At 30.1% G+C, this 24,963-nt stretch overlaps 1 protein-coding gene across 2 annotated transcripts in view; it reads right to left on the bottom strand.

Annotated features, from left to right (window-relative positions):
- Positions 1-334: 334 nt before the first annotated feature.
- Epac (Exchange protein directly activated by cAMP) overlaps positions 335-24,963 on the bottom strand; it is a 388,669-nt gene continuing 364,040 nt past the window's right edge. For both annotated transcript variants that reach the window (XM_075309958.1, XM_075309957.1), the window contains 5 exons: positions 23,448-23,701; positions 23,074-23,244; positions 1,488-1,621; positions 972-1,321; positions 335-904 (listed from right to left, as the gene is read on the bottom strand). In XM_075309958.1, the coding sequence (XP_075166073.1) occupies positions 777-904; positions 972-1,321; positions 1,488-1,621; positions 23,074-23,244; positions 23,448-23,701 (1,037 nt within the window). In that variant the 3' untranslated portion in view covers positions 335-776. The remainder of the gene's footprint in view (positions 905-971; positions 1,322-1,487; positions 1,622-23,073; positions 23,245-23,447; positions 23,702-24,963) is intronic.

Raw genomic sequence — 24,963 nt, 5'->3', positions numbered from 1 at the left:
AAGATGAGAGAGGCATATATTTTTGAGAGAGGCAGATACACAGAAAAAAATTTCACGAAAATTTTTCCAATTAAAATCTTAATTGAGTTTTAAAAAATATTCAATTAAAAATTTAATTGATTCAACAAATTTTTTAATTGAAATAAAAATCAATCACACAAATTAATAGTATCAATTAAATATTTAATTGGATCAATTAATTTTTTAATTGACTGTCAATTAATTTTTTAATTGATACTATCATTTCTGTGATTGAAGACATTTCAATTAAAAAATTAATTGGATCAATTAATTTCGTGATTGAATCAGAAAATTTTTTTTTTGTGTGTAAGTAAGATAGAGGTATAAAGCTTAGACCAAAGTGTAGAAATATTTTATTTTTTTTATCAAATAGTTATTATCACATATAATATTATAAAATACAATATATATAATTATTATTATTATTATTATATTTTAGCCATAAACGTTTTTTCTTTATTATTATTTTCTTTTTTGATGGGGGGTACATAATAATAAATTTCAAATTCTTCTAAAATTCTAATTACAAATAAAAACGATGTTTTTTTTAACACTTACTAGTTTTAAAAAATATTTTGCTGCATAAAGGATAAACTACATTTTCATGGTATATGAATATTTCTTTGTAAATATTTCTTTTGCTTTGCCCTGAGGGCACTTAAAAACTATATTTGGGTTATATTTGAAAGAGTATAAGGTTCAAAGAGAGAGAGAGAGAGAGGGAGTTAAAGAAAGGGAGAGATAGGGCGAGGAAATTAGATTTTACGACTGGGCTCAATTTTCTGTGACATAGCTGTAAGAACTCTTTGATTGTCGATAACACGTAGACAACTAATAAATGAGCGTACTTCACCCTCACTTTTGGGTGAAGGGGGCTCAAGACCTAAAATTTCGAAATAAAAGAATATCTATAGATTTAGTTTTTATTTTTTTTTAACCGAAACACTTACCCAAACTCCTTGATCGACAAAATCTTAAAGTACGCATAGTCTGGGCCATCATATGCATTTTCTCAAAATTCACTAGACCATCTATACTGGTCTTATTGCCCTCATGGGCAAAGGTCATATCCTTGAGCAAGAGCGGCATAAAGGGTATAAGTGGGGGTTGTAGTTTACCCACAAATACCCTATAAGCCCGATGATTACGACTAGGATCAATTAAAGCCTCAAATTCTTGATAAAGTTTGCGAAATTTCGAAGGGATCTTCTCCCAGGTCTGTTGCAGCCGTGACACGGCCATATTCGAGAGACCCATGACAATGGCAAAGAATGCATTAAGATTTTGATATTCTTTGCAACTGAAACGGGAATATGGTATCATCAGTTAGTTGTTATACAACAACAGAAATATGGAAGAAAATAAAGAGAGAAAGCTTCTCCCCTCAACTCATATGAACAAGAGCCAGAGAGAGTGAGGGAGGCAGAGGCTAGACTCTCTTCTTTCCCTTTTGGATTTCAACTTACTAAGCAGCCAATTTGATGAATTTTCTAAGAAGGCCAACGCGCTTGCTCATACTTGGTGTAGATACCATTTCAGTGACTATCCAATATTGTAACTCATTGAATCGTCTCAGGAATACATCCAAATTGGCGGTAATCTAGAATTTAAGAAAACGAGAGAGAGCGAGAGATTCGTTTTAGAAAATTCATTTAAAATTTTATTTTCTTAAACTATTGGGCAACACATCAAATGTAACGCATTGTAACAAATCTAGAAAAAAAATTTAGCAACTTGTTTTGTTTTAGTTTTACTTCAAAAATAAAAATAAAACGTAAACAAATTAAAAACAAAATCACATTTAAAATTCATATGAACTCAATTAACATTAAAGGAACATAGTATTTATTGATATAAGCAAAGGCATAACGACATTTATGGAACTCATTCATTCCTAGAGGAAACTGCAACAATAATTTCAAAATATTTTCAATAATAGTTAATAACAAGGACACAGTTTATTTTTTTCATCTATAGAAATGACGAATTCGCAAAACAAGCATTATATAAATCTATTTTAGTATTTTAATATACTCTCCACTCTCATGTAATATGAAGAAATTTTTAATCAGGGATAAATTTATCGACGATAACAAATCAACAGACATGGGGAGGTTACATCTACGTGGATATACATTTCGGTGCAAGGACAAATATTCGCTGCATTGCTCATGAGAAATGGAAGTTAACCTTCAATGTCACAACGGAGGCATTTCATTTTCCATAAAAAAAAAAAACATTATATAGTGGTTTCATTTCCTTTCTGCCTTCACCAGATTCATTCCGATTAGAACTAGGCAATATTTTTTGTTGTTGATCAAACATCGTTCCTTCAACAACAAATCTAGTTGGTAGTTGGTACATAGACAAAATAACACCAAACTTTTTCCAATTAAAATTTTTATTGAATTTGACAAAAAAAAAAATATTTAATTAATTACAATTTTTATACCCTTATATTAACTTTGTCATTCCGTTTGTAACACATCGAAATATTGCTCTAAGACCCCATAAAGTATATATTCTGGGTCGTGGTGAAATTCTATTATATGTAGCCCCCATATAAACCCATCTCCAGATTTGGATTGCGGAACCTCTAAGATAATCAAATTTCATTCGATGCGGCTGAAATTTGGTACATGATGTTAGTATATGGTCTCTAACAACCATGCAAAAATTGGTCCACATCGGTCCATAATTATATATAGCCCCCATAAAAACCCACGCTCAGATTTGGCTTGCGGAGCCTCTTGGAGGAGTAAAATTCATCCGATCCGGTTGAAATTTGGTACATGGTGTTAGTATATGGTCTCTAATAACCATGCAAAAATTGGTTCATATTGGTCCATAATTATATGTAGCCCCCATATAAACCCATCCCCCGATTTGGATCCCCGGAGCCTCTAAGAGTGGCAAATTTCATCCGATCCGTCTAAAATTTGGTACGTGGTGTAAGTATATGGTGTCTAATAACCATGCAAAAATTGGTCCATATCGGTCCATAATTATATATAGGTTAGGATAGGTTAGGTTAGGTTATGTGGCAGCCCGATGTATCAGGCTCACTTAGACTATTCAGTCCATTGTGATACCACAGTGGTGAACTTCTCTCTTAATACTGAGTGCTGCCCGATTCCATGTTAAGCTCAATGACAAGGGACCTCCTTTTTATAGCCGAGTCCGAACGGTGTTCCACATTCCAGTGAAACCACTTAGAGAAGCTTTGAAACCCTCAGAAATGTCACCAGCATTACTGAGATGGGATAATCCACCGCTGAAAAATTTCTTGGTGTTCGGTCGTAGCAGGAATCGAACCCACGACCTTGTGTATGCAAGGCGGGTATGCTAACCATTGCACCACGGTGGCTCCGTGGTGCAATGGATCAGTTTGTATATAGCCCCCATATAAACTGATCCTCAGATTTGACCTCCGGAGCCTCATGGATGAGTAAAATTCATCCGATTCGGTTGAAATTTGGTACGTGGTGTTAGGATATGGTCCCTAACAACCATGCAAAACTTGGTCCATACCGGTCTTAATTATATACAACGGATCCCCAGATTTGACCTCCGGAGCTCTTGGAGGAGCAAAATTCCGGTTAAAATTTGGTACGTGGTGAAATTTGGTACATGCCAAAATTGATCCATATCGGTCTATAGTTATATATAGCCGATCCCCAAAAGTAATCTACCAAAATTTTATTTCTATAGAAAATTTTGTCAAAATTTTAGTTCTATAGAAAATTTTGTCAAAATTTTATTGCTATAGAAAATTTTGTCAAAATAATTTTTTTTTATAGAAAATTTTGTCAAACTGAATTATATACGCATTTAATCGGTCTTTTTTTGTTTAATATATACCCCGTATGGACTAACTTACAATTGAGAAGACGGTGTTAAAAAGTTTTAAGATACCTTGCCATCGGCAAGTGTTACCGCAACCCAAGTAATTCGATTGTGGATGATAGTCTTTAGTACAAGTTTCTATGCAATCCATGGTGGAGAGTACATAAGATTCGGCCTGGTCGAACTTACGGCCGTATATAAAGGGTGATTCTTTTGAGGTTAGGATTTTCATGCATTAGTATTTGACAGATCACGTGGGATTTCAGACATGGTGTCAAAGAGAAAGATGCTCAGTATGCTTTGACATTTCATCATGAATAGACTTACTAACGAGCCACAACGTCGAATTTTCAGTGAATGGGCCCTAGAAAAGTTGGCAGAAAATCCGCTTTTTTATCGACAAATTTTGTTCAGCGATGAGGCTCATTTCTGGTTGAATGGCTACGTAAATAAGCAAAATTGCCGCATTTGGAGTGAAGAGCAACCAGAAGCCGTTCAAGAACTGCCCATGCATCCCGAAAAATTCACTGTTTGGTGTGGTTTGTACGCTGGTGGAATCATTGGACCGTATTTTTTCAAAGATGCTGTTGGACGCAACGTTACGGTGAATGGCGATCGCTATCGTTCGATGCTAACAAACTTTTTGTTGCCAAAAATGGAAGAACTGAACTTGGTTGACATGTGGTTTCAACAAGATGGCGCTACATGCCACACAGCTCGCGATTCTATGGCCATTTTGAGGGAAAACTTCGGAGAACAATTCATCTCAAGAAATGGACCGGTAAGTTGGCCACCAAGATCATGCGATTTGACGCCTTTAGACTATTTTTTGTGGGGCTACGTCAAGTCTAAAGTCTACAGAAATAAGCCAGCAACTATTCCAGCTTTGGAAGACAACATTTCCGAAGAAATTCGGGCTATTCCGGCCGAAATGCTCGAAAAAGTTGCCCAAAATTGGACTTTCCGAATGGACCACCTAAGACGCAGCCGCGGTCAACATTTAAATGAAATTATCTTCAAAAAGTAAATGTCATGGACCAATCTAACGTTTCAAATAAAGAACCGATGAGATTTTGCAAATTTTATGCGTTTTTTTTTAAAAAAAAGTTATCAAGCTCTTAACAAATCACCCTTTATATAGCCCCCATAAAAACCCACGCTCAGATTTGGCTTGCGGAGCCTCTTGGAGGAGCAAAATTCATCCGATCCGGTTGAAATTTGGTACATGGTGTTAGTATATGGTCTCTAATAACCATGCAAAAATTGGTCCATATTGGTCCATAATTATATGTAGCCTCCATATAAACCCATCCCCCGATTTGGATCCCCGGAGCCTCTAAGAGTGGCAAATTTCATCCGATCCGTCTAAAATTTGGTACGTGGTACGTAAGTATATGGTGTCTAATAACCATGCAAAAATTGGTCCATATCGGTCCATAATTATATATAGCCCCCATATAAACTGATCCCCAGATTTGACCTCCGGAGCCTCATGGATGAGCAAAATTCATCCGATTCGGTTGAAATTTGGTACGTGGTGTTAAGATATGGTCTCTAACAACCATGCAAAACTTGGTCCATACCGGTCTTAATTATATACAACGGATCCCCTGATTTGACCTCCGGAGCTCTTGGAGGAGCAAAATTCCGGTTAAAATTTGGTACGTGGTAAAATTTGGTACATGCCAAAATTGGTCCATATCGGTCTATAGTTATATATAGCCGATCCCCAAAAGTAATCTACCAAAATTTTATTTCTATAGAAAATTTTGTCAAAATTTTAGTTCTATAGAAAATTTTGTCAAAAAAATTTTTTTTTTATAGAAAATTTTGTCAAACTGAATTATATACGCATTTAATCGGTCTTTTTTTGTTTAATATATACCCCGTATGGACTAACTTACAATTGAGAAGACGGTGTTAAGAAGTTTTAAGATACCTTGCCATCGGCAAGTGTTACCGCAACCCAAGTAATTCGATTGTGGATGATAGTCTTTAGTACAAGTTTCTATGCAATCCATGGTGGAGAGTACTAAGATTCGGCCTGGCCGAACTTACGGCCGTATATACTTGTTACAAATTAAAACCATACCACCATACTAACCAAATCATACCAATTAATTTTTTAATTTGATACACAATTTTTGCTGGGATCTACCCTCGATCAATTGGTCAAGTTCAAGGCCACGTGACAGATCTTTATATCATGTTTTGATGAAGACTGATATTTGTATTCATTTTTATTTTATTCGCTTCATTTGTATTCTCTCCAATATGCGAGGGTGGTCGGCTGATACAGAATATCGCAAAAGCCATTTACATCGTAAGAACGATTTCGGCAGTGAACGTTAACGAAAAGTTTTAATCAGATATCACATTGGTTTTTTTTCGCATGCGAAGAGCAATATCGGTTGTTGATACGGTTCTTGTTTTCGGAATGTAAATCGAGCAGCGGCATCAAAACGCATTTGGATTCGGGATTGCGATGTGATTCAAAAGTTTCCTTTTTGATTTTCCCATCGACTTTCGACTTATGCATAATTCGACATTTCAATTTATTCAAAAGACAATTTTCGACCGTTTGATTTTTTCCCATGTTTGGAAAAGTTGACTTTTCTACTATTGCGATTATTGGAAAGCTTTGCCGTTTTTATCAAAAAAAAAACGGATCCACATTTCCTTTCGACTCTTCCAGATTTTTTAAAATCGATGTGCCGTTTTGGATAATATCAAAATTCAATTAGACGAATTTGAAGACTAAACAATTTGAAACTGTCGGCTTTCTACTTATACCAAAATCGACTTTCCGAACTTTCGATTTTTTTCTCAAATTTGAGAAAGTCCATTTTTTGTAATCTAAAAGTGGCGACTTTCGCTTCACAACTTATATAAAAATCGACTTCTCGATGTTTCGACTTTTCACTTCTAATTTTACGATCATTGAAAAGTTGACTGAAGTTGCGACTTTCAACTTATTGAATAGTTTTCAGGAAAAAAATCACATCACACTCTCCTTTTGACTTTTATAGTTTTTTTTAAGACGAATAATCGATTTTGGTAAATATAAAAATTTTGACGAATTTTCAGGAAAAAAAGTCACATCACACTCTCCTTTTGACTTTTCTAGTTTTTTTTAAGGACGAATAATCGATTTTGGTAAATATCAAAAGTCGATCAGCCAATTAGACATAAAGTTGATTAGTCGAATTTAAATGTAACCACAGGCGACTTCTACTTTGGTAGCTGAACTTTTGTATCTTTAGGTTGGATGACACCGATTACTCGGTTAACCAGATTCCGTTACAAAAAAATATTGTTTAACTTTGAGATTCGTAGCTTTCGACTTTTTGATGAGTTGCCAGTAAACAAAAAATCACATCCCATTCTCCTTTCGACATACCTATTTTTTAACACTATTTATCGATTTTGGTAAACATTGAAAGTCTAGGCTGATAGACTAAATTGACTAAATTGTGAAGAATATAAAAAGTCGATTTTAATATTACAACAAAATTTCGACTTTGACGTTTTCATGGGAACTTTTGTATCTCTCAGTGTGGATGTAGGATGTCCAAAACTGACACCGGTTAAGGGGTAAATCGGATTCCTTTACAAAAAATATTGTTTGACTTTTGACCTACGCGACCTTCGACCTTTTGATGAGTTGCCATCAAAAACCAAAAAAATTATATCACATTCTCCTTTCGACTTTTCTAGTGTTTTAACGAAGACTAATCGAATTTGGTAAGTACCAAAACTCGATATCTGGGGGTCCGTATATATGGGGGCTATACGTAAAAGTGGACCGATATACATCAATGACAACTACTTGTGTCAAGTTTCAAGTGGATAGCTTGTTTCGTTCGGAAATTAGCGTGATTTCAACAGACGGACGGACGGATGGACATGCTTAGATCGACTCAGAATTTAACTACGACCCAGAATATATATACTTCATGGGGTCTTAGAGCAATATTTCGATGTGTTACAAACGGAATGACAAAGTTAATATACGCCCCATCCCAAAAAACCGGCATAACCGGTTAGTAGTCCATCTTTTTAAAACCAAATCCAGGTTTTGTGTTCACTCTACTTTAAAGGTGGTTTTTACGTCTTATATGTAAATTTTCCGATTCTTTTGCTCGAAATCGATACCAAAATCTTTCGAAGCTTTAAATCTCTTGAAATCTCTCAAAGAAATAATGCAGAATTTAAAGTTGAATGAAATTTAAAAATATTTGCCCTAAAACTATATTAAGAACTTTACAAAAAAAAAACAACCAGGGGATATCTCTTTTATGCGACCAAAAAGACAAAAAAAAAACAACAAACTTTAATCGTCACAGTAATACATGGAGCTGGGCAACATCAAATAAGGGAGATATTGCAAGGAACAGTCGTTACATTTTTATTCACTATGAGTTCATAAAATCACCAATACACACTAATAATGGAAAACAATCACGCACATTTTTTTATTTTATTTTTCAAACCAACACACATGGGGAGAGACATCAACGAGAAGGATATAAATGTCGGTGCAAGGACAAATATTTGTTGCATTGGCCATGCGAAATGAAAGAGACCAGTTAACATTCAATGTCTCAACGGGGGTATTCCGATTTCCATTCTGTAGAAAAAAAACGGAATGTTGTGGTTTTACTTTCTTTGCCACAAAGATATGAGCAGATTTCGATGTCTGTCTTCACTAGATTCATTCGGATTAGAATAACGCATAACAAAACTTTTTAAATTGACAATATCAAGAATTTGAAATTTAAATTCCACATTGAATATCAAATATTTTTATTTAAACAATGATACTTATAATTCGTATACTTTACTACGAAGCTTTGAAATAAAAAATTGTGAGAAATTCCCTATTTCCATACTCCATTGAATGTGCACCATAATAATTTTGTCATTGTAGTCTTTATTAAGAAATCTGGCACTTTTTTGTACATGAATAGTTTTATTGATATATCGCAAAAAGAAAGATAAAAATCATGAATGAAACATAAAATGAAAGAAAACTTTTTTGGGGTAAAGTCAACTTGAGTTTAATAATTATGAAAAATTCTTTAAAAATAATGAACTTGTCTTTAAATTTATTGTCTTTTTGCATCTTGACTACAAAGCAAAAAATCGTTCAAAAATAGGACATGTTTTCACCACTTTATTTTAAAGCCGTTTTTTACTTAAAATATAGCATAATTTCTACTGGAAGTCGAGTCTGAATTTGGAAAATAAAGTTTTCGTTATCTCGTCCTTGAAGGGCTTTAATAGCATATGAAGAAAAAAGCTGAAAAAACGAAAAATTAAAATTTGCTTTTTAGAAGCATATACGCAAAACCTAAGTTCAAAAGCAAATTGTGTCTTAAAGGTATCCTTACTTGTATTCTCCGCTTCTTTGGCTCGGAATCAATACCAAAATTGTTAAAGTAAAGACAAAATCTTTGGAACCATGTTTTTTTTCAGTGTGGATTGCATAGAAACTTGTACTAAAGACTGTCATCCACAATCGAATTACTTGGGATGCGGTAACACTTGTAAGTTAGTCTATACGGGGTATATATTAAACAAAAACAAGTACATACGGCCGCAAGTTCGGCCAGGCCGAATCTTATGTACCCACCACCATGGATTGCGTAGAAACTTCTACAAAAGACTGTGATTTAGTCCATACATGGTATATATTAGAAAATAAAGTTATGTATAGTTAAGTCTACAAATAATTACGAATCGATATGGACTTTTTGTACGTAGAGAGCAAGAATATGGGGGTCGCTTATATGGGGGCTATATACAATTATGAACTTGATATGGACCAATTTTTGTGTGATTGGGGATCGATTTATCTGAGGGCCATATATAACTATATACCGATATGGACCTAGTTAGGCATGGTTGTTAACGACCATATACTAGCACAATGTACCAAATTTCAAGTCACTCCTCCAAGAGGTTCCAAAACCAAATCTCGGGATCGGGCTATGTACGATTATGGACTGATATGGGCCACTTTTGGCATGGTTGTTAAATATCATATACTACCACCACGTACCAAATTTCAAGCAGATCGGATGAATTTTGCTTCTCCAAAAGGCACCGGAGGTCAAATCTGGGGATCGGTTTACATGGGAGCTATATATAATTATGGACTGATAGGAACCAATTCCTGCATGGTTGTTGGATACCATATACTAACATCACGTACCAAATTTCAACCGAACGTCAAGAATTTTGCTCTTCCAAGGGGCTCTGGAGGTCAAATCTGGGGATCGGTTTATATGGGGCCTATATATAATTATGGACCGATATGGACCAATTTTTGCATGGGAGTTTGAGGCCAAAATTATAACACCACATACCAAATTTCAACTGAATCAGATGAATTTTGGTCTTCCAATAGGTTCCGGAGGTCAAATCTAGTGATCGGTTTATTTGGGGGTTATATATAATTATGAACCGATGTGGACCAATTTTTGCATGGTTGTTATAGACCATATACCAACATCATGTTCCAAATTTCAGCCGGATCGGATGAAATTTGCTTCTCTTAGCGGCCTCGCAAGCCTAATCGGGGGATCGGTTTATATGGGGGCTATATATAATTATGGACCGATGTCGAGCAATTTTTGCATGGTTGTTAGATACCATATACTAACACCATGTACCAAATTTCAGCCGGATCGGATGAAATTTCCTTCTATTAGAGACCTCGCAAGCCAAATCGGGGGATAGGTTTATATGGGGGCTATATATAATTATGGACCGATGTGGACCAATTTTTGCATGGTTGTTAGAGACCATACACTGACACCATGTACCAAATTTCAGCCGGATCGGATGAAATTTGCTTCTCTTAGGGGCCTCGCAAGCCAAATCGGGGGATCGGTTTATATGGGGGCTATATACAATTATGGACCGATGTGGACCAATTTTTGCATGGTTGTTAGAGACCATATACTAACACCATGTACCAAATTTCAGCCGGATGGGATGAAATTTGCTTCTCTTAGAGGCCTCGCAAGCCAAATTTTGGGGTCCGTTTATATGGGGGCTATACGTAAAAGTGGACCGATATGGCCCATTTGCAATACCATCCGACCTACATCAATAGCAACTACTTGTGCCAAGTTTCAAGTCGATAGCTTGTTTCGTTCGGAAGTTAGCGTGATTTCAACAGACGGACGGACGGACGGACATGCTCAGATCGACTCAGAATTTCACCACGACCCAGAATATATATACTTTATGGGGTCTTAGAGCAATATTTCGATGTATTACAAACGGAATGACAAAGTTAATATACCCCCCATCCTATGGTGGTGGGTATAAAAAGCCGATTAAATACGGATATATTTCAGTTTGACGACATTTTCTATAGAAATAAAATTTTGAAAAAATTTTCTATAGAAATAAAATTTTGAAAAAATTTTCTATAGAAATAAAATTTTCTATAGAAATAAAATTTTGACAAAATTTTCTATAGAACTAAAATTTGGACAAAATTTCCTATAGAAATAAAATTTTGACAAAATTTTCTATAGAAATACAATTTTGAAAAAAATTGCTATAGAAATAAAATTTTGACAAAATTTTCTATAGAAATAAAATTTTGACAAAATTTGCTATACAAATAAAATTTTGACAAAATTTTCTACAGAAAAAAAATTTGGCAAAATTTTCTATAGAAATAAAATTTTGACAAAATTTTCTAGAGACATAAAATTTTGACAAAATTTTTTATAGAAATAAAATTTTGACAAAATTTTCTATAGCAACAAAAAAATTTACAAAATTTTCTATAGAAATAAAATGTTGACAAAATTTTCTATAGAAATAAAATTTTGACAAAATTTTCTATAGAAATAAAATTTTGACAAAATTTCCTATAGAAATAAAATTTTGACAAAATTTTCTATACAAATAAAATTTTGACAAAATTTTCTATACAAATAAAATTGTGACAAAATTTCCTATAGAAATAAAATTTTGACAAAATTTTCTACAGAAAAAAATTGACAAAATTTTCTATAGCAAAAAAAAAAATTTACAAAATTTTCTATAGAAATAAAATTTTGACAAAATTTTCTATAGAAATAAAATTTTGACAAAATTTGCTACACAAATAAAATTTTGACAAAATTTTCTACAGAAAAAAAATTTGGCAAAATTTTCTATAGAAATAAAATTTTGACAAAATTTTCTATAGACATAAAATTTTGACAAAATTTTCTATAGACATAAAATTTTGACAAAATTTTCTATAGAAATAAAATTGTGACAAAATTTTCTATAGAAATAAAATTGTGACAAAATTTCCTATAGAAATAAAATTTTGACAAAATTTTCTACAGAAAAAAATTGACAAAATTTTCTATAGCAAAAAAAAAAAAATTTACAAAATTTTCTATAGAAATAAAATTTTGACAAAATTTACTATACAAATAAAATTTTGACAAAATTTTCTACAGAAAAAAATTTTGAAAAAATTTTCTATAGAAATAAAATTTTGACAAAATTTTCTATAGAAATAAAATTTTGACAAAATTTTCTATAGAAATAAAATTTTGACAAAATTTCCTATAGAAATAAAATTTGGACAAAATTTCCTATAGAAATAAAATTTTGACAAAATTTTCTACAGAAAAAAATTTTGACAAAATTTTCTATAGCACAAAAAAATTGACAACATTTTCTATAGAAATAAAATTTTGACAAAATTTTCTATAGAAATAAAATTTTGACAAAATTTGCTATACAAATAAAATTTTGACAAAATTTTCTACAGAAAAAAAATTTTGGCAAAATTTTCTATAGAAATAAAATTTTGACAAAATTTTCTATAGACATAAAATTTTGACAAAATTTTCTATAGAAAAAAAAATTTTGACAAAATTTCCTATAGAAATAAAATTTTGACAAAATTTCCTATAGAAATAAAATTTTCAAAATTTTTTATAGAAATAAAATTTTGACAAAATGTTCTATAGAAAAATATTTTTGACAAAATTTTCTATAGCAAAAAAATTTGACAAAATTTTCTATAGAAATAAAATCTTGACAAAATTTTGTATTGTAATAAAATTTTGACAAAATTTTCTATAGCAATAAAATTTTGGTAGATTATTTTTTTTGGGGATCGGCTATATATCACTATAGACCGATATGGATTAATTTTGGCATGGTTGTTAGCGGCCATATACTAGCGCAATGTACCAAATTACACCACGTACCAAATTTCAACCGGATCGGATGAATTTTGCTCCTCCAAGAGCTCCGGAGGTCAAATCTGGGGATCGGTTTAAATGGGGGTTATATATAATTAAGACCGGTATGGACCAATTTTTGCATGGTTGTTAGAGACCATATATTAACACCACGTACCAAATTTCAACCGGATCGGATGAATTTTGCTCCTCCAAGAGCTCCGGAGGTCAAATCTGGGGATCGGTTTAAATGGGGGTTATATATAATTAAGACCGGTATGGACCAATTTTTGAATGGTTGTTAGAGACCATATATTAACACCACGTACCAAATTTCAACCGGATCGGATGAATTTTGCTCCTCCAAGGGGTTCAGGAGGTCAAATCTGGGGATCGGTTTATATGGGGTTTAGCCCCCATATAAACCGATCCCCAGATTTGACCTCCGTAGCCTCTTGAAGGAGCAAAATTCATTCGATCCGGTTGAAATTTGGTACGTCGCTCTAGTATATGACCGATAACAATCATGCCAAAATTGGTCCGCATCGATCTATAGTTATATGTTATATAGCCCCGAGATAAACCGATCCCCAATCGCAGCGAAATTGGCCTGGTTCATAATCACGATTGCCACTCGATCCAAAATTTTATTGCCATAGAAAATTTTGTAAAAAAAATTATATTTCTATAGAAAATTTTGTCAAAATTTTATTTCTATAGAAAATGTTGTCAAAATTTTATATCTTAAGAAAATTTTGTCAAAATATAGTTTCTATAGAAAATTTTGTTAAAAATTTATTTCTATAAAATATTTTGTCAAAATTTTATTTCTACAGAAAATTTTTTCAGAATTGAATTTCTGTAGAAAATTTTGTCAAAATTTTATTCCTATAGAAAATTTATGAAGCACCACTTAGTTGTAGAGGAATATTTTGCAAAATCTTCCAAAACATCAAGAATTTCTACCAATCTACTAAACAGTAAAAAATCTGCGATTTTTGGTAGAATCGTGCTCATAATTGTATATAGCCCCCATATAAAGCGACCCCCATATTTCAATTCTGGCTTTATAATTACAGCACAAAAGTTCATATCGGTTCGTAATTATTTCTTCCCTTTATATACCGGTCAAGAACTGAACATATACGTATTTAATCGACCTTTCTTTTGTCTAATATATATCCCGCATGGACTAACTTACAATTTAGAAGATGATGTTAAGAAGTTTTAAGATGTCTTGCCATCGGCCGAATCCCAAGTAATTCAATTGTGAATGACCGTCTGTAGTAGAAGTGTCTACGCAATCCATGGTGGAGGGTACATAAGATTCGGCCTGGTCGGAACTTACCTCCGTATATGCTTGTTATATATTCCCTTAAAAGAACTTGTTGAGCGATAAGTGAAAATACAAAACCATCTTTAGAACACATTTAACTACCCAGCAAAAAAGCGTCGCCTAAAAAATAGTGAAAATATTGTTTTTGGATCCGGAAGTAGTGCAAAATTGGCGCAGAAGCGTTGAATTTTCCATGGGCTTGTCATGGGACGGATATACACCATCAACAGCCGTTGCACTCAATTTGCATCATTTCTTAAGTTGTGATTCGAATTCAGTGTTCTGGATGTGAATTTAAAAAATCTGTAATTTTTTTAATTTTTAATGCCTTCTAACGCTTGCTTCAAACGTTTGACCTCAAATATTTTCAAAAATTCGCAAGTTTTCTTGATTGGATTTCGATTTTTTTCTACAAAATTTTAGTAATTTGTAATTTATGAATTTTTATGTTTTATGAATTTTTAATCTGTTTTTAACTTATTTGAAACAAAAAAGTTAAATTACCCATTAAAAATGTGAACAAATCGAGTTATAGAAAATTGAATTAAAAGAACTTCCTGTGTAGTTAAAAAAAGAACATCTTTGGGAGGACATTTTTGGAAGGGCTTTTAAAGTTGTGCTTTTGGAACAACTTTCAATTTTTTATTTGCTGGATGAATAGTCTAAGTGAGCCTAAAAGAAAGCGAGAGGCCACTTAACAACTTAAACCTAGAAGAATATTTTTGGATAGACATTACATAAATTTTAGTGGAATGAACTTCCAATTTTTAAACTTTTGATGTTTAGGGTTTTTACAAAATTTTACATTTGTCCTCCGTGTATTCAATTCTTTCAAAAATTAAATCTACTGCACTTTGTTGATTTCTATTCATGCATACACTACAGATGTTAAGTCGTAATATTGTTACTCCTATTAAAAATTGGAAGTTTTTCTTTATTTATACCCTCTAACATTTCTCAATTAAATTAAAAATTTTAAATTTGCAAAATTGTATGTGTTTGCATATATGCTTGAATTACAATCAGTTTTCGCAGTAAAAACAAACCCAAAAACAAAAGCAACGATCTCAAAAGTTTACTATTAGTTGGTAATACTGGCACGGAAACGGAAACAAGTCTCTTCAAAAAAAACACACACACATACTCAAATGAACACAAATGCTCTTGCAATGCAAATACAAACGATTTTAATTAAGCATTTAGTTGGATTGTTGGACATTAGAGTTGTTGTTGCCATTGTTGGTCATTGTTTTTGTCTTCGTATTCATATAATCCATGTTTTTGGTTGCTCTCACTAGCAGACCAATAGTATTAGCTTGGTTTGATGAGGATGGTGGTGGTGGTGGGGGTGATGGTGAAATGTTTTATTTATCTGGTGGCAACGATTGGTAGCGGAAACACATTGACATTTATAGTTTTTTGTTTAACTTACCACACGATGTCCTGGCTAGAAATTTATATTGAATTCAATTTAGTATGTATTTCATTACCATAAAAAAAGTGTAATCAATTTGCTTATGGTTATATTCAATGGTTAAGGATTGTTTTTTTTTCTCATTGATGTTTTAGATGAAACATTACAAAACTTTATATTAGATGTTTGTGGTTTGAACACTCAAGTCAACTGAATAAGTTTTACATTCAAATTGAATTTTATGTTCAGGACGTTCGATTGCAATTTATAGTGCTATTTGCATTGAAAGCAATTTTACTATAGAAGAATTATACGAAAAAAAATGGTAAATAAATATATGTGATTTATATAAACCCAATATAATTTTTTTAAATAATTTATTGGCTTATAAAAAAAAAATTAAAATATTCTAGTAAATGACAAAACCAAATACATATAATTTTTATATAAAATATCATAATATCGGTTTTTAATCATAATATCGGTTTTATTTTCGTATGTATTTTTCAATGTAGACACTAAAGGTATTCGGACAGGTGGCGAATATGTTATTTTGATTGTATAGATAACAAAACGTATACGCTCATGTGGAATGCAAATTATAACAATCATACGTTCAGTAGCCCCTGACAATTGGCATGTTTTCTTCCAGTATTGTATACAACATTGGTATGCCCTATCCAAAATGTTGTAGTTATAGTATCCCCTTAGGTGGAAGTATAACAAAAGTTTAGAAAAGTCGAATTTTACAATTTTAAAAAAATTTTTGAAAAGTATATTTTTGACATTTATAGAAGTCTAGTTCTTGAACTTTTCTAAATTTGGCTACGTTAACGTTTATGAGGTATTCGAATCACGATTGTCACTCGAGCCAAACATAATCTACCAAAAATATGGAGACAATTTTACCAAACAAACATATATTATTTTGTCAAAATTTTATTTCTATAGAAAATTTTGTCAAAATTTTATTTCTACAAAAAATTTTGTCAAAATTTTATTTCTATAGAAATTTTATCAAAATATTATTTCTATAGAAAATTTTCTCAAGATTTTATTCCAATAGATAATTTTGTCAAAATTTTATTCCTATAGAAAATTTTGTTAAAATTTTATTTCTATAGAAAATTTTGTCAAAATTTAATTTTTATAGAAAATTTTTTCAAAATGTTATTTTATAGAAAATTTTGTAAAAATTTTATTTCTATAGAAAATTTTGTCAAAATTTTATTTCTATAGAACATTTTGTGAAAATTTTATTTCTATAGAAAATTTTGTAAAAATTTAATTTTTATAGAAAATTTTTTCAAAATGTTATTTTTATAGAAAATTTTGTAAAAATTTTATTTCTATAGAAAATTTTGTCAAAATTTTATTTCTATAGAACATTTTGTGAAAATTTTATTTCTATAGAAAATTTTGTAAAAAATTTATTTTTATAGCAAATTTTGTCAAAATTTTACTTCTATAGAAAATATTGTCAGAGTTTTATTTCTATAGAAAATTTTGTCGAAATTTTATTTTTATAGAAAATTTTGTCGAAATTGTATTTCTATAGAAAATTTATTCGAAATTTTATTTCTATAGAAAATTTTGTCCAAATTTTATTTCTATATTACTTTTGTCAAAATTTTATTTCTATAGAAAATTTTGTCAAAATTTTATCTCTATAGAAAATTTTGTCAAAATTTTATTTCTATAGAAAATTTTTTAAAAATTTTATTTCTATAAAAAATTTTATCAAAATTTTATTTCTGTCAAAATTTTATTTCTGTAGAAAATTTAGTCAAAATTTTATTTCTGTAGAAAATTTTGTAAAAATTTTATTTCTATAGAAAATTTTGTCAAAATTTTATTTCTATAAAAAATTTTGTCAAAATTTTATTTCTATAGAAAATTTTGTCCAAATTTCATTTTTATAAAAAATTTTGTCAAATTTTTTTTTTCAACAAAAGATTTTGTCAAAATTTTATGTCTATAGAAAATTTTGTCAAAATTTTATTTCTACAGGAAAATTTATCAAAATTTTATTTCTATAGAAAATTTTGTCAAAAATTTATTTCTATAGAAAATTTTGTAAAAATTTTATTTCTATAGAAAATTTTATCAAAATTTTATTTCTATAGAAAATTTTATCAAAATTTTATTTCTATAGAAAACTGTGTCAAAATTTTCTATAATAGATTTTGTCCAGATATTTTTTCTATAGAAAATTTTGTAAAAATATTATTTCAACAAAAGATTTTGTCAAAATTTTATGTCTATAGAAAATTTTGTCAAAATTTTATTTCTACAGGAAAATTTATCAAAATTTTATTTCTATAGAAAATTTTGTCAAAAATTTATTTCTATAGAAAATTTTGTAAAAATTTTATTTCTATAGAAAATTTTATCAAAATTTTATTTCTATAGAAAATTTTATCAAAATTTTATTTCTATAGAAAACTTTGTCAACATTTTCTATAGTAGATTTTGTCCAGATATTTTTTCTATAGAAAATTTTGTAAAAATATTATTTCTATAGACAATTTTATCAAAATTTTATTTCTATAGAAAACTTTGTCAACATTTTCTATAGAAAATTTTGTCCAGATATTATTTCTATAGAAAATTTTGTCAAAATTGTATTTATAGGAAATTTTGTAAAAATTTGATTCTATAGAAAATAAAATTAATTGTATAGAAAATATTGTCAAAATTTTATTTCTATAAATAATTTTGTCAAAATTTTATTTTTATAACAAATTTTGTCAAAATTTTTTTTTCAACAAAAGATTTTGTCAAAATTTTAGGTCTATAGAAAATTTTGTCAAAATTTTATTTCTATAGAAAATTTTGTCAAAATTTTATTTCTATAGAAAATTTTGTCAAAATTTTATTTCTAAAGAAAATTTTGTCACAATGTTATTTTTATAGAAAATTTTGTCAAGATTTTATTTCTATAGATAATTTTGTCAAAATTTTATTTCTATAGAAAATTTTGTCAAAATTTTATTACTATAGCAAATTTTGTCAAAATTTTATTTGTATAGAAAATTTTGTCCAACTATTATTTCTATAGAAAAGTTTGTCAAAACTTTTTCTATTGAAAATTTTGTCAAAATTTTATTTCAATAGAAAATTTTGTAAAAATTTTATTTTTTAGAAAATTTTGTCAAAATTTTATTTCTATAGAAAATGTTGTCAAAATTTTATTTCTATAGAAAATGTTGTCAAAATTGTATTTCTATAGAAAATTTTGTAACAATTTTATTTCTATAGTAAAATTTTATCAAAATTTTATTTCTATAGAAAATTTTGTCAAAATTTTATTTCTATAAAAAGTTTTGTCAAAATTTTATTTCTATAGAAAATTTTGTCATAATATTATTTCTATAGAAAATTTTGTCAAAATTTTATTTCTATAGAAAATTTTGTAAAAATTTTATATCTATAGAAAATATAATTAATTCTATAGAAAATTTTGACAAAATTTTATTTGTATAGAAAGTTTTGTCAAAATTTTATTTCTATAGAAAATTTTGTCAAAATTTTATTTATATAGAAAATTTTGTCTAAATTTTATTTATATAGAAAATTTTGTCTAAATTTAATTTCTACGGAAAAATTTTTAAAATTTTATTTCTATAGAAAATTTTGTAAAAATGTTATTTCTATAGAATTTTTTTTCAAAATTTTATTTCTATAAAAAAATTTTATCAAAATTTTATTTCTAAAGGGTGGTTAAATTGTAAGGGCCGATGTTGAATGTGAACCACACCTAAACACCAAGTTTTTTCCGAATTTTATTTGACATTTCTCTATTTCAGACTTATTCAATTTGAACCAAGGACGTCGTGAATGGGTAGAATGGTTCCAAGAAATGGCAACAGTGGGTGATCAATTTTCGAAGAAAATCATCTTCAGTGATGAGGCACATTTTCACCTCAGTGGATTTGTCAATAAACATAATTGCCGCATTTGGGCGATTGAGAATCCAAGAGTGATTGTCGAAAAACCAATGCACCCACAAAGAGTGACTGTTCGGTGCGGTTTATGGGCTGGCGGCATCACCGGGCCGTATTTTTTTCAAAACGAGGCCGGTCAGGCAGTTAATGTGAATGGTGTTCGCTATCGTGAGATGATAACGAACTTTTCATGGCCCGAATTGGAAGATATGTATGTGGACGATATATGGTTTCAGCAGGACGGTGCCACTTGTCACATAGCTAACGAAACAATGGCACTTTTGCGCAACAAATACAATGGCCGTGTTATCTCACGTAATGGCGATGTCAATTGGCCGCAAAGATCATGTGATTTGACACCGTTGGACTTTCCTCTTTGGGGTTATTTGAAAGAAAAGGTGTACGTCGATAAGCCAGCAACAATTCAAGAGCTAAAGGATGAGATAATTCGGCACATTAACGGCATAGAACCTCCATTATGCTTCAGCGTCATCGAAAATGTTGACCATTGGATGAAGGTGTGCCACCGAGGTCGCGGCACCCATTTGGCCGATATTTTGTTCCATACATAATTGAGTAATACCAATATATCATAATAAAATAAAATTACAATAATTTCCTAAATAGTTTGTGTTTTCTTCAAAATCAACATCGGCCCTTGAAATTTTAACCACCCTTTATAAACAATTTTATCAAAATTTTATTTCTATAGGAAATTTTGTCAAAATTTGATTTCTGTAGAAAATGTTGTCAAAATTTTATTTCTGTAGAAAATTTTGTCAAAATTTTATTACTGTTGAAAATTTTGTCAAAATTTTATTTCTATAGAAAATTTTGTCAAAATTTTATTTCTATAGAAAATTTTGTCAAAATTTTATTTCTATAGAAAATTTTGTCAAAATTTTATTTCTGTAGAAAATTTTGTCTAAATTTTATTTCTATAGAAAATTTTGTCAAAATTTTATTTCTATAGAAACTTTTATCAAAATTTTATTTCTATAGAAGATTTTGTCAACATTTTATTTCTATAGAAAATTTTGTCGAAATTTTATTTCTACAGAAAATTTTGTCAAAATTTTCTATAGAAAATGTTGTCCAAATATTATTTCTATAGAAAAATTTGTAAAAATTTTATTTCTATAGAAAATTTTGTCAAAGTTTTATTTCTATAGAAAATAAAATTAATTCTATAGAAAATGTTGTCAAAATTTTATTTCTATAGAAAATGTTGTCAAAAATTTTATTGCTACAGAAAATTTTGTCAAAATTTATTTGGATTGGATAGATACCAAGAGGTATACGTTTCCATGGAAGGTAAATAATAATAGTTATACGTTCAGTAGTCCAATAATTCTTTTTGTGGGGTTGTTTACCACATTCAGAATATTGTTGCAATAGTCTTTCATTTATATACATTTTTTCTCATTTCATGTCACGAAAGTATGCAAAAATAATTAAAATAAAAGAATTTCTCATATGTGGCAAAATTTAACTAAAATCTAAAAATTTTCATGAATTAAAATAAAGTTTAATCGATGACTTTTTTCTGGGGGTATACATATATAAATTTATATGAGGTATTCGGATAGGTGGCGAATACGTTATTTTAGTTGGATAGACGCCAAGACGTATACGCTCTCATGGAATGTAAATAATAATAATACTAGTTATACGCTCAGTAGTCCAAAAATTACTCGACAATAGGTACGTTATTCTTATGGTATTACATACAACATTTTGTTTTTTTCAAAATATTTTTGTATTTAGAGTATCCCCTCAGGTAGAAATATCAAAACACGTGGAAAAGTCCAATCTTAGAATTTCAATAAATTTTTAAAATTTTGATTTTTTGACTTATACAAGTGTCCAATTCTTTAGTTTTCTGCATTTGGTAAAGTCGACTTACCGCATTTTCTAATTTCTATAATTTTGAAAAAGTCGACATTTGCAATGAATGAAAATTTGTCTCTAGTTATGGAATGCAATTGATAATTTGCATTGAAAGTAATTTAGTAATTTAGTTATAAAAAAATGCAATAAACAATACATTCTTTTTAGATGGTAAATGAAAATATTACAGATTTAAATTTATATGAGGTATTTGAATAGGTGGCGAATACCTTATTTTGAATGCATAGCTGCCAAGACGTATACGCTCTCATGGAATGTAAATAATAACAATAGTCATACGGTCAGTAGTCCAACAAGTACCTGATAATAGGTATGTTTTCTTGCAGTATTGTATACAATACATTGTATGCGCTATTCAGAATGTTGTTGCAATAGTGTTGCATTCAGAGTATTTCCTCTGGTGGAAATATCACAAAAATTTGGAAAAGTAAAATTTTAGAACTCTAATAAACTTAAAAAAAAATGTTGTATGGAAAAGTAGAATTTTTTCAAAAAGGTGGTTTTTGGCCTTTACCGATGAATTCGATAATTGGAAATTTAGTTTTTCCATCAAAAAATCGATTTGTCGAATTTGCAGATTATTCAAAGTACAATATGACTAAAAAAAAAACACGATTACTCTAAAAATCGAATTTTTTATTCCTATTTTCCATATTGAAATTACGAGAAGTAAAGTGTGATAAAAAATTGCACCATTGTAGAAAATCGCAGAATTGTAGAAAAACTTTTCGTAAAGAATTTCAACTAAGTATAATTATATTTGTTTATATATTTTGGAATAAAGGTATTGCCATAGGCATTGTACAATTTATTTCATTTTGGTAGTTACTATAAAGTATACGCTCTCATGGAAATTAAATAATAACACTTATACGCTTGGTAGTCTTAATCATGATTTTCATTCAGAATTAAAGAAGATTTTTATACATACATACATATATTAAATGAATGGACATGGATTGAATCTATTTAGATGGGTCCAACCTTTAAAAGACGTGTATCTAAAAATAAGTCAGGTTGTTCTCCACACTAGGTGGCTAATCTTGATACCCAGGCCCTCGTGACTATTGGAAGTGTTCGGATATCTGTAGTAACAGACAGCCACAATTACCACACTCATCCCACTTATAAGTAAAAGTTGTAAAACGTTTATATAGTTCGAAAAAAAAAACATATGTTTCTGTCACAGATAAGTTAATCGCTTCCATATGCATGTTAAAATATAACTTTAGTTTTTAATTTTTTTTTTTGCATAAATCGCTGGGTGGAATTTGAAATAATTTTTATTTGTGTAACAAATTTTTATTGTACAAAAAATTGACTTTAATTGAGATTAGATTGTTTTCACAATTTGTGCAATTTTTTTTTGCTAGGCCAACTTACCTTTCCGAAATGATGCCGTCCAAAGGTGTGATACAATAGCTCATATTCATGTACAGCCCAAAACAGATCCCAATCGAATATGGTAATGTGATAGGCCAACTCCTTAGTGCTGAGCATTTCCAAATCCATGTCAATGCCTTCGGTGGCTCCTTCCTGCTCTGGTAATGGAGTCTACAAATAAATACCAAAACAACCAGCAACAAAGAGAGAACAACATTAATTTTCAATCAAAAAGTCATTTGCATGCCATTGTGTTGAACGCATCCATATCCACACTGCATTGTTAGTGCGATGACTACAGGCATCCTGACAGCCATGGAACGCATTCGAACACAGACACCGACAATTTGCCTGAGATGCCATTGATAACATACCAAACCATCGATGTGATCCTTTACAGATACAAAAAGCCTTCCATTCAGGCTTAAGCCTGTGGGTATACTGACATCGTTATCCTTGAAGAGTGAACGTTCACCATTCGATTTCACTTCGACCAAACTCAAATCTTCTGGGCCGCGATTCAATTGCAATTTGTCAGCAGCACAGGCTTTAATTATTTCCGCCGTTGTATGCAAGGGGAAACGTAACGTGCAGTAGGTGTGGTCAGCACAGTATACACGGAAAATAACTGTGGGAAATCAAGCAGAACATTGATGGAGTGTGTGAGTGAAAGGAGTTTAAATACAGACAATAACAAATGATTAAATTGATGATAGATTAAGAGAGTGCACAATGGTATATATCAGATTTTTGTTTAAATTAAGAGTTTACACAATGCTGTTGTTTGACTTCTTCGAAATCGAAGATTTTTTTGAAAGAGAGATTTTTTATGGCAATTCTTTTGCTTTTAAAAAAGAATTATTTAATATAATAATACACGATTGGGGAAATAATTATGAATAATCACACGCTCCGGGGGCTAAATAAAATTAATATTATTCATACGTACCCTTGGATGGTACAGTTAATAATACTTATATATTAGTCCAGATTATTTTATATCTGATTTTAAATCTACTCAAATAAAATTTCTTTAAATATGGATAATCATCCTTTGTCAATAGAGCGACCCTCAATTTTATTTTCAATTTGAAATAGGGTTTTTTTCGATTGCAAAGTGTTCATTGAAGCTACACTAAATCAAATATTTTATGATTTTTTTTTAAATAAATAAAAAATCAATTGAAGCTATATTGTGGTCCCATTTTAGTTCACGGTGCAATTTGTAGAGCGTTCAAATTGGTCTGATTTCTTGTGGAAGAGATATTTATTATGGCAATTATTTTGATAAGCAATGTAATTTAATATTACTTATACGCCATTGGGGATATGATCATGAATACGCATACGCTCTGTTGGCTAAATAAAATTAATATTATTCATACGTACTCTAGGGTGGTATAGTTAATAATACTTATACGTTAGTCCAGATTTTTTTTTATCGGATTTTAAATCTACTCAACTAAAATTTCTTTAACTCTGGATAGCCATACTTTGTCAATAGGGCGACCCTCAATTTTATTTTCAATTTAAAATAGGGTTTTTGGCGATTGCGAAGTGATAAATTGAAGTTACACTAAATCAAAAATTTTATGATTTTTTTTAATAAATAAAAAAATCAATTGAAGCTATATTGTGGTCCCATTTTAGTTCAAGATGCAATTTGCAGTGCTTTCAAATTGGTCTGATTTCTTGTGGAAGAGATATTTATTATGGCAATTATTTTGATAAGCAATGTAATTTAATATTACTTATACGCCATTGGGGATATGATCATGAATACGCATACGCTCTGGTTGCTAAATAAAATTAATATTATTCATACGTACCCTAGGATGGTATAGTTGATAATACTTATACGTCAGTCCAGATTAGTTTTATCGGATTTTA

This window comes from Haematobia irritans, chromosome 5, assembly GCF_050003625.1.
Source record: "Haematobia irritans isolate KBUSLIRL chromosome 5, ASM5000362v1, whole genome shotgun sequence".
NCBI classification, from domain to species: domain Eukaryota; kingdom Metazoa; phylum Arthropoda; class Insecta; order Diptera; family Muscidae; genus Haematobia; species Haematobia irritans.
This window is presented reverse-complemented; position numbering and strand designations above follow the sequence as displayed.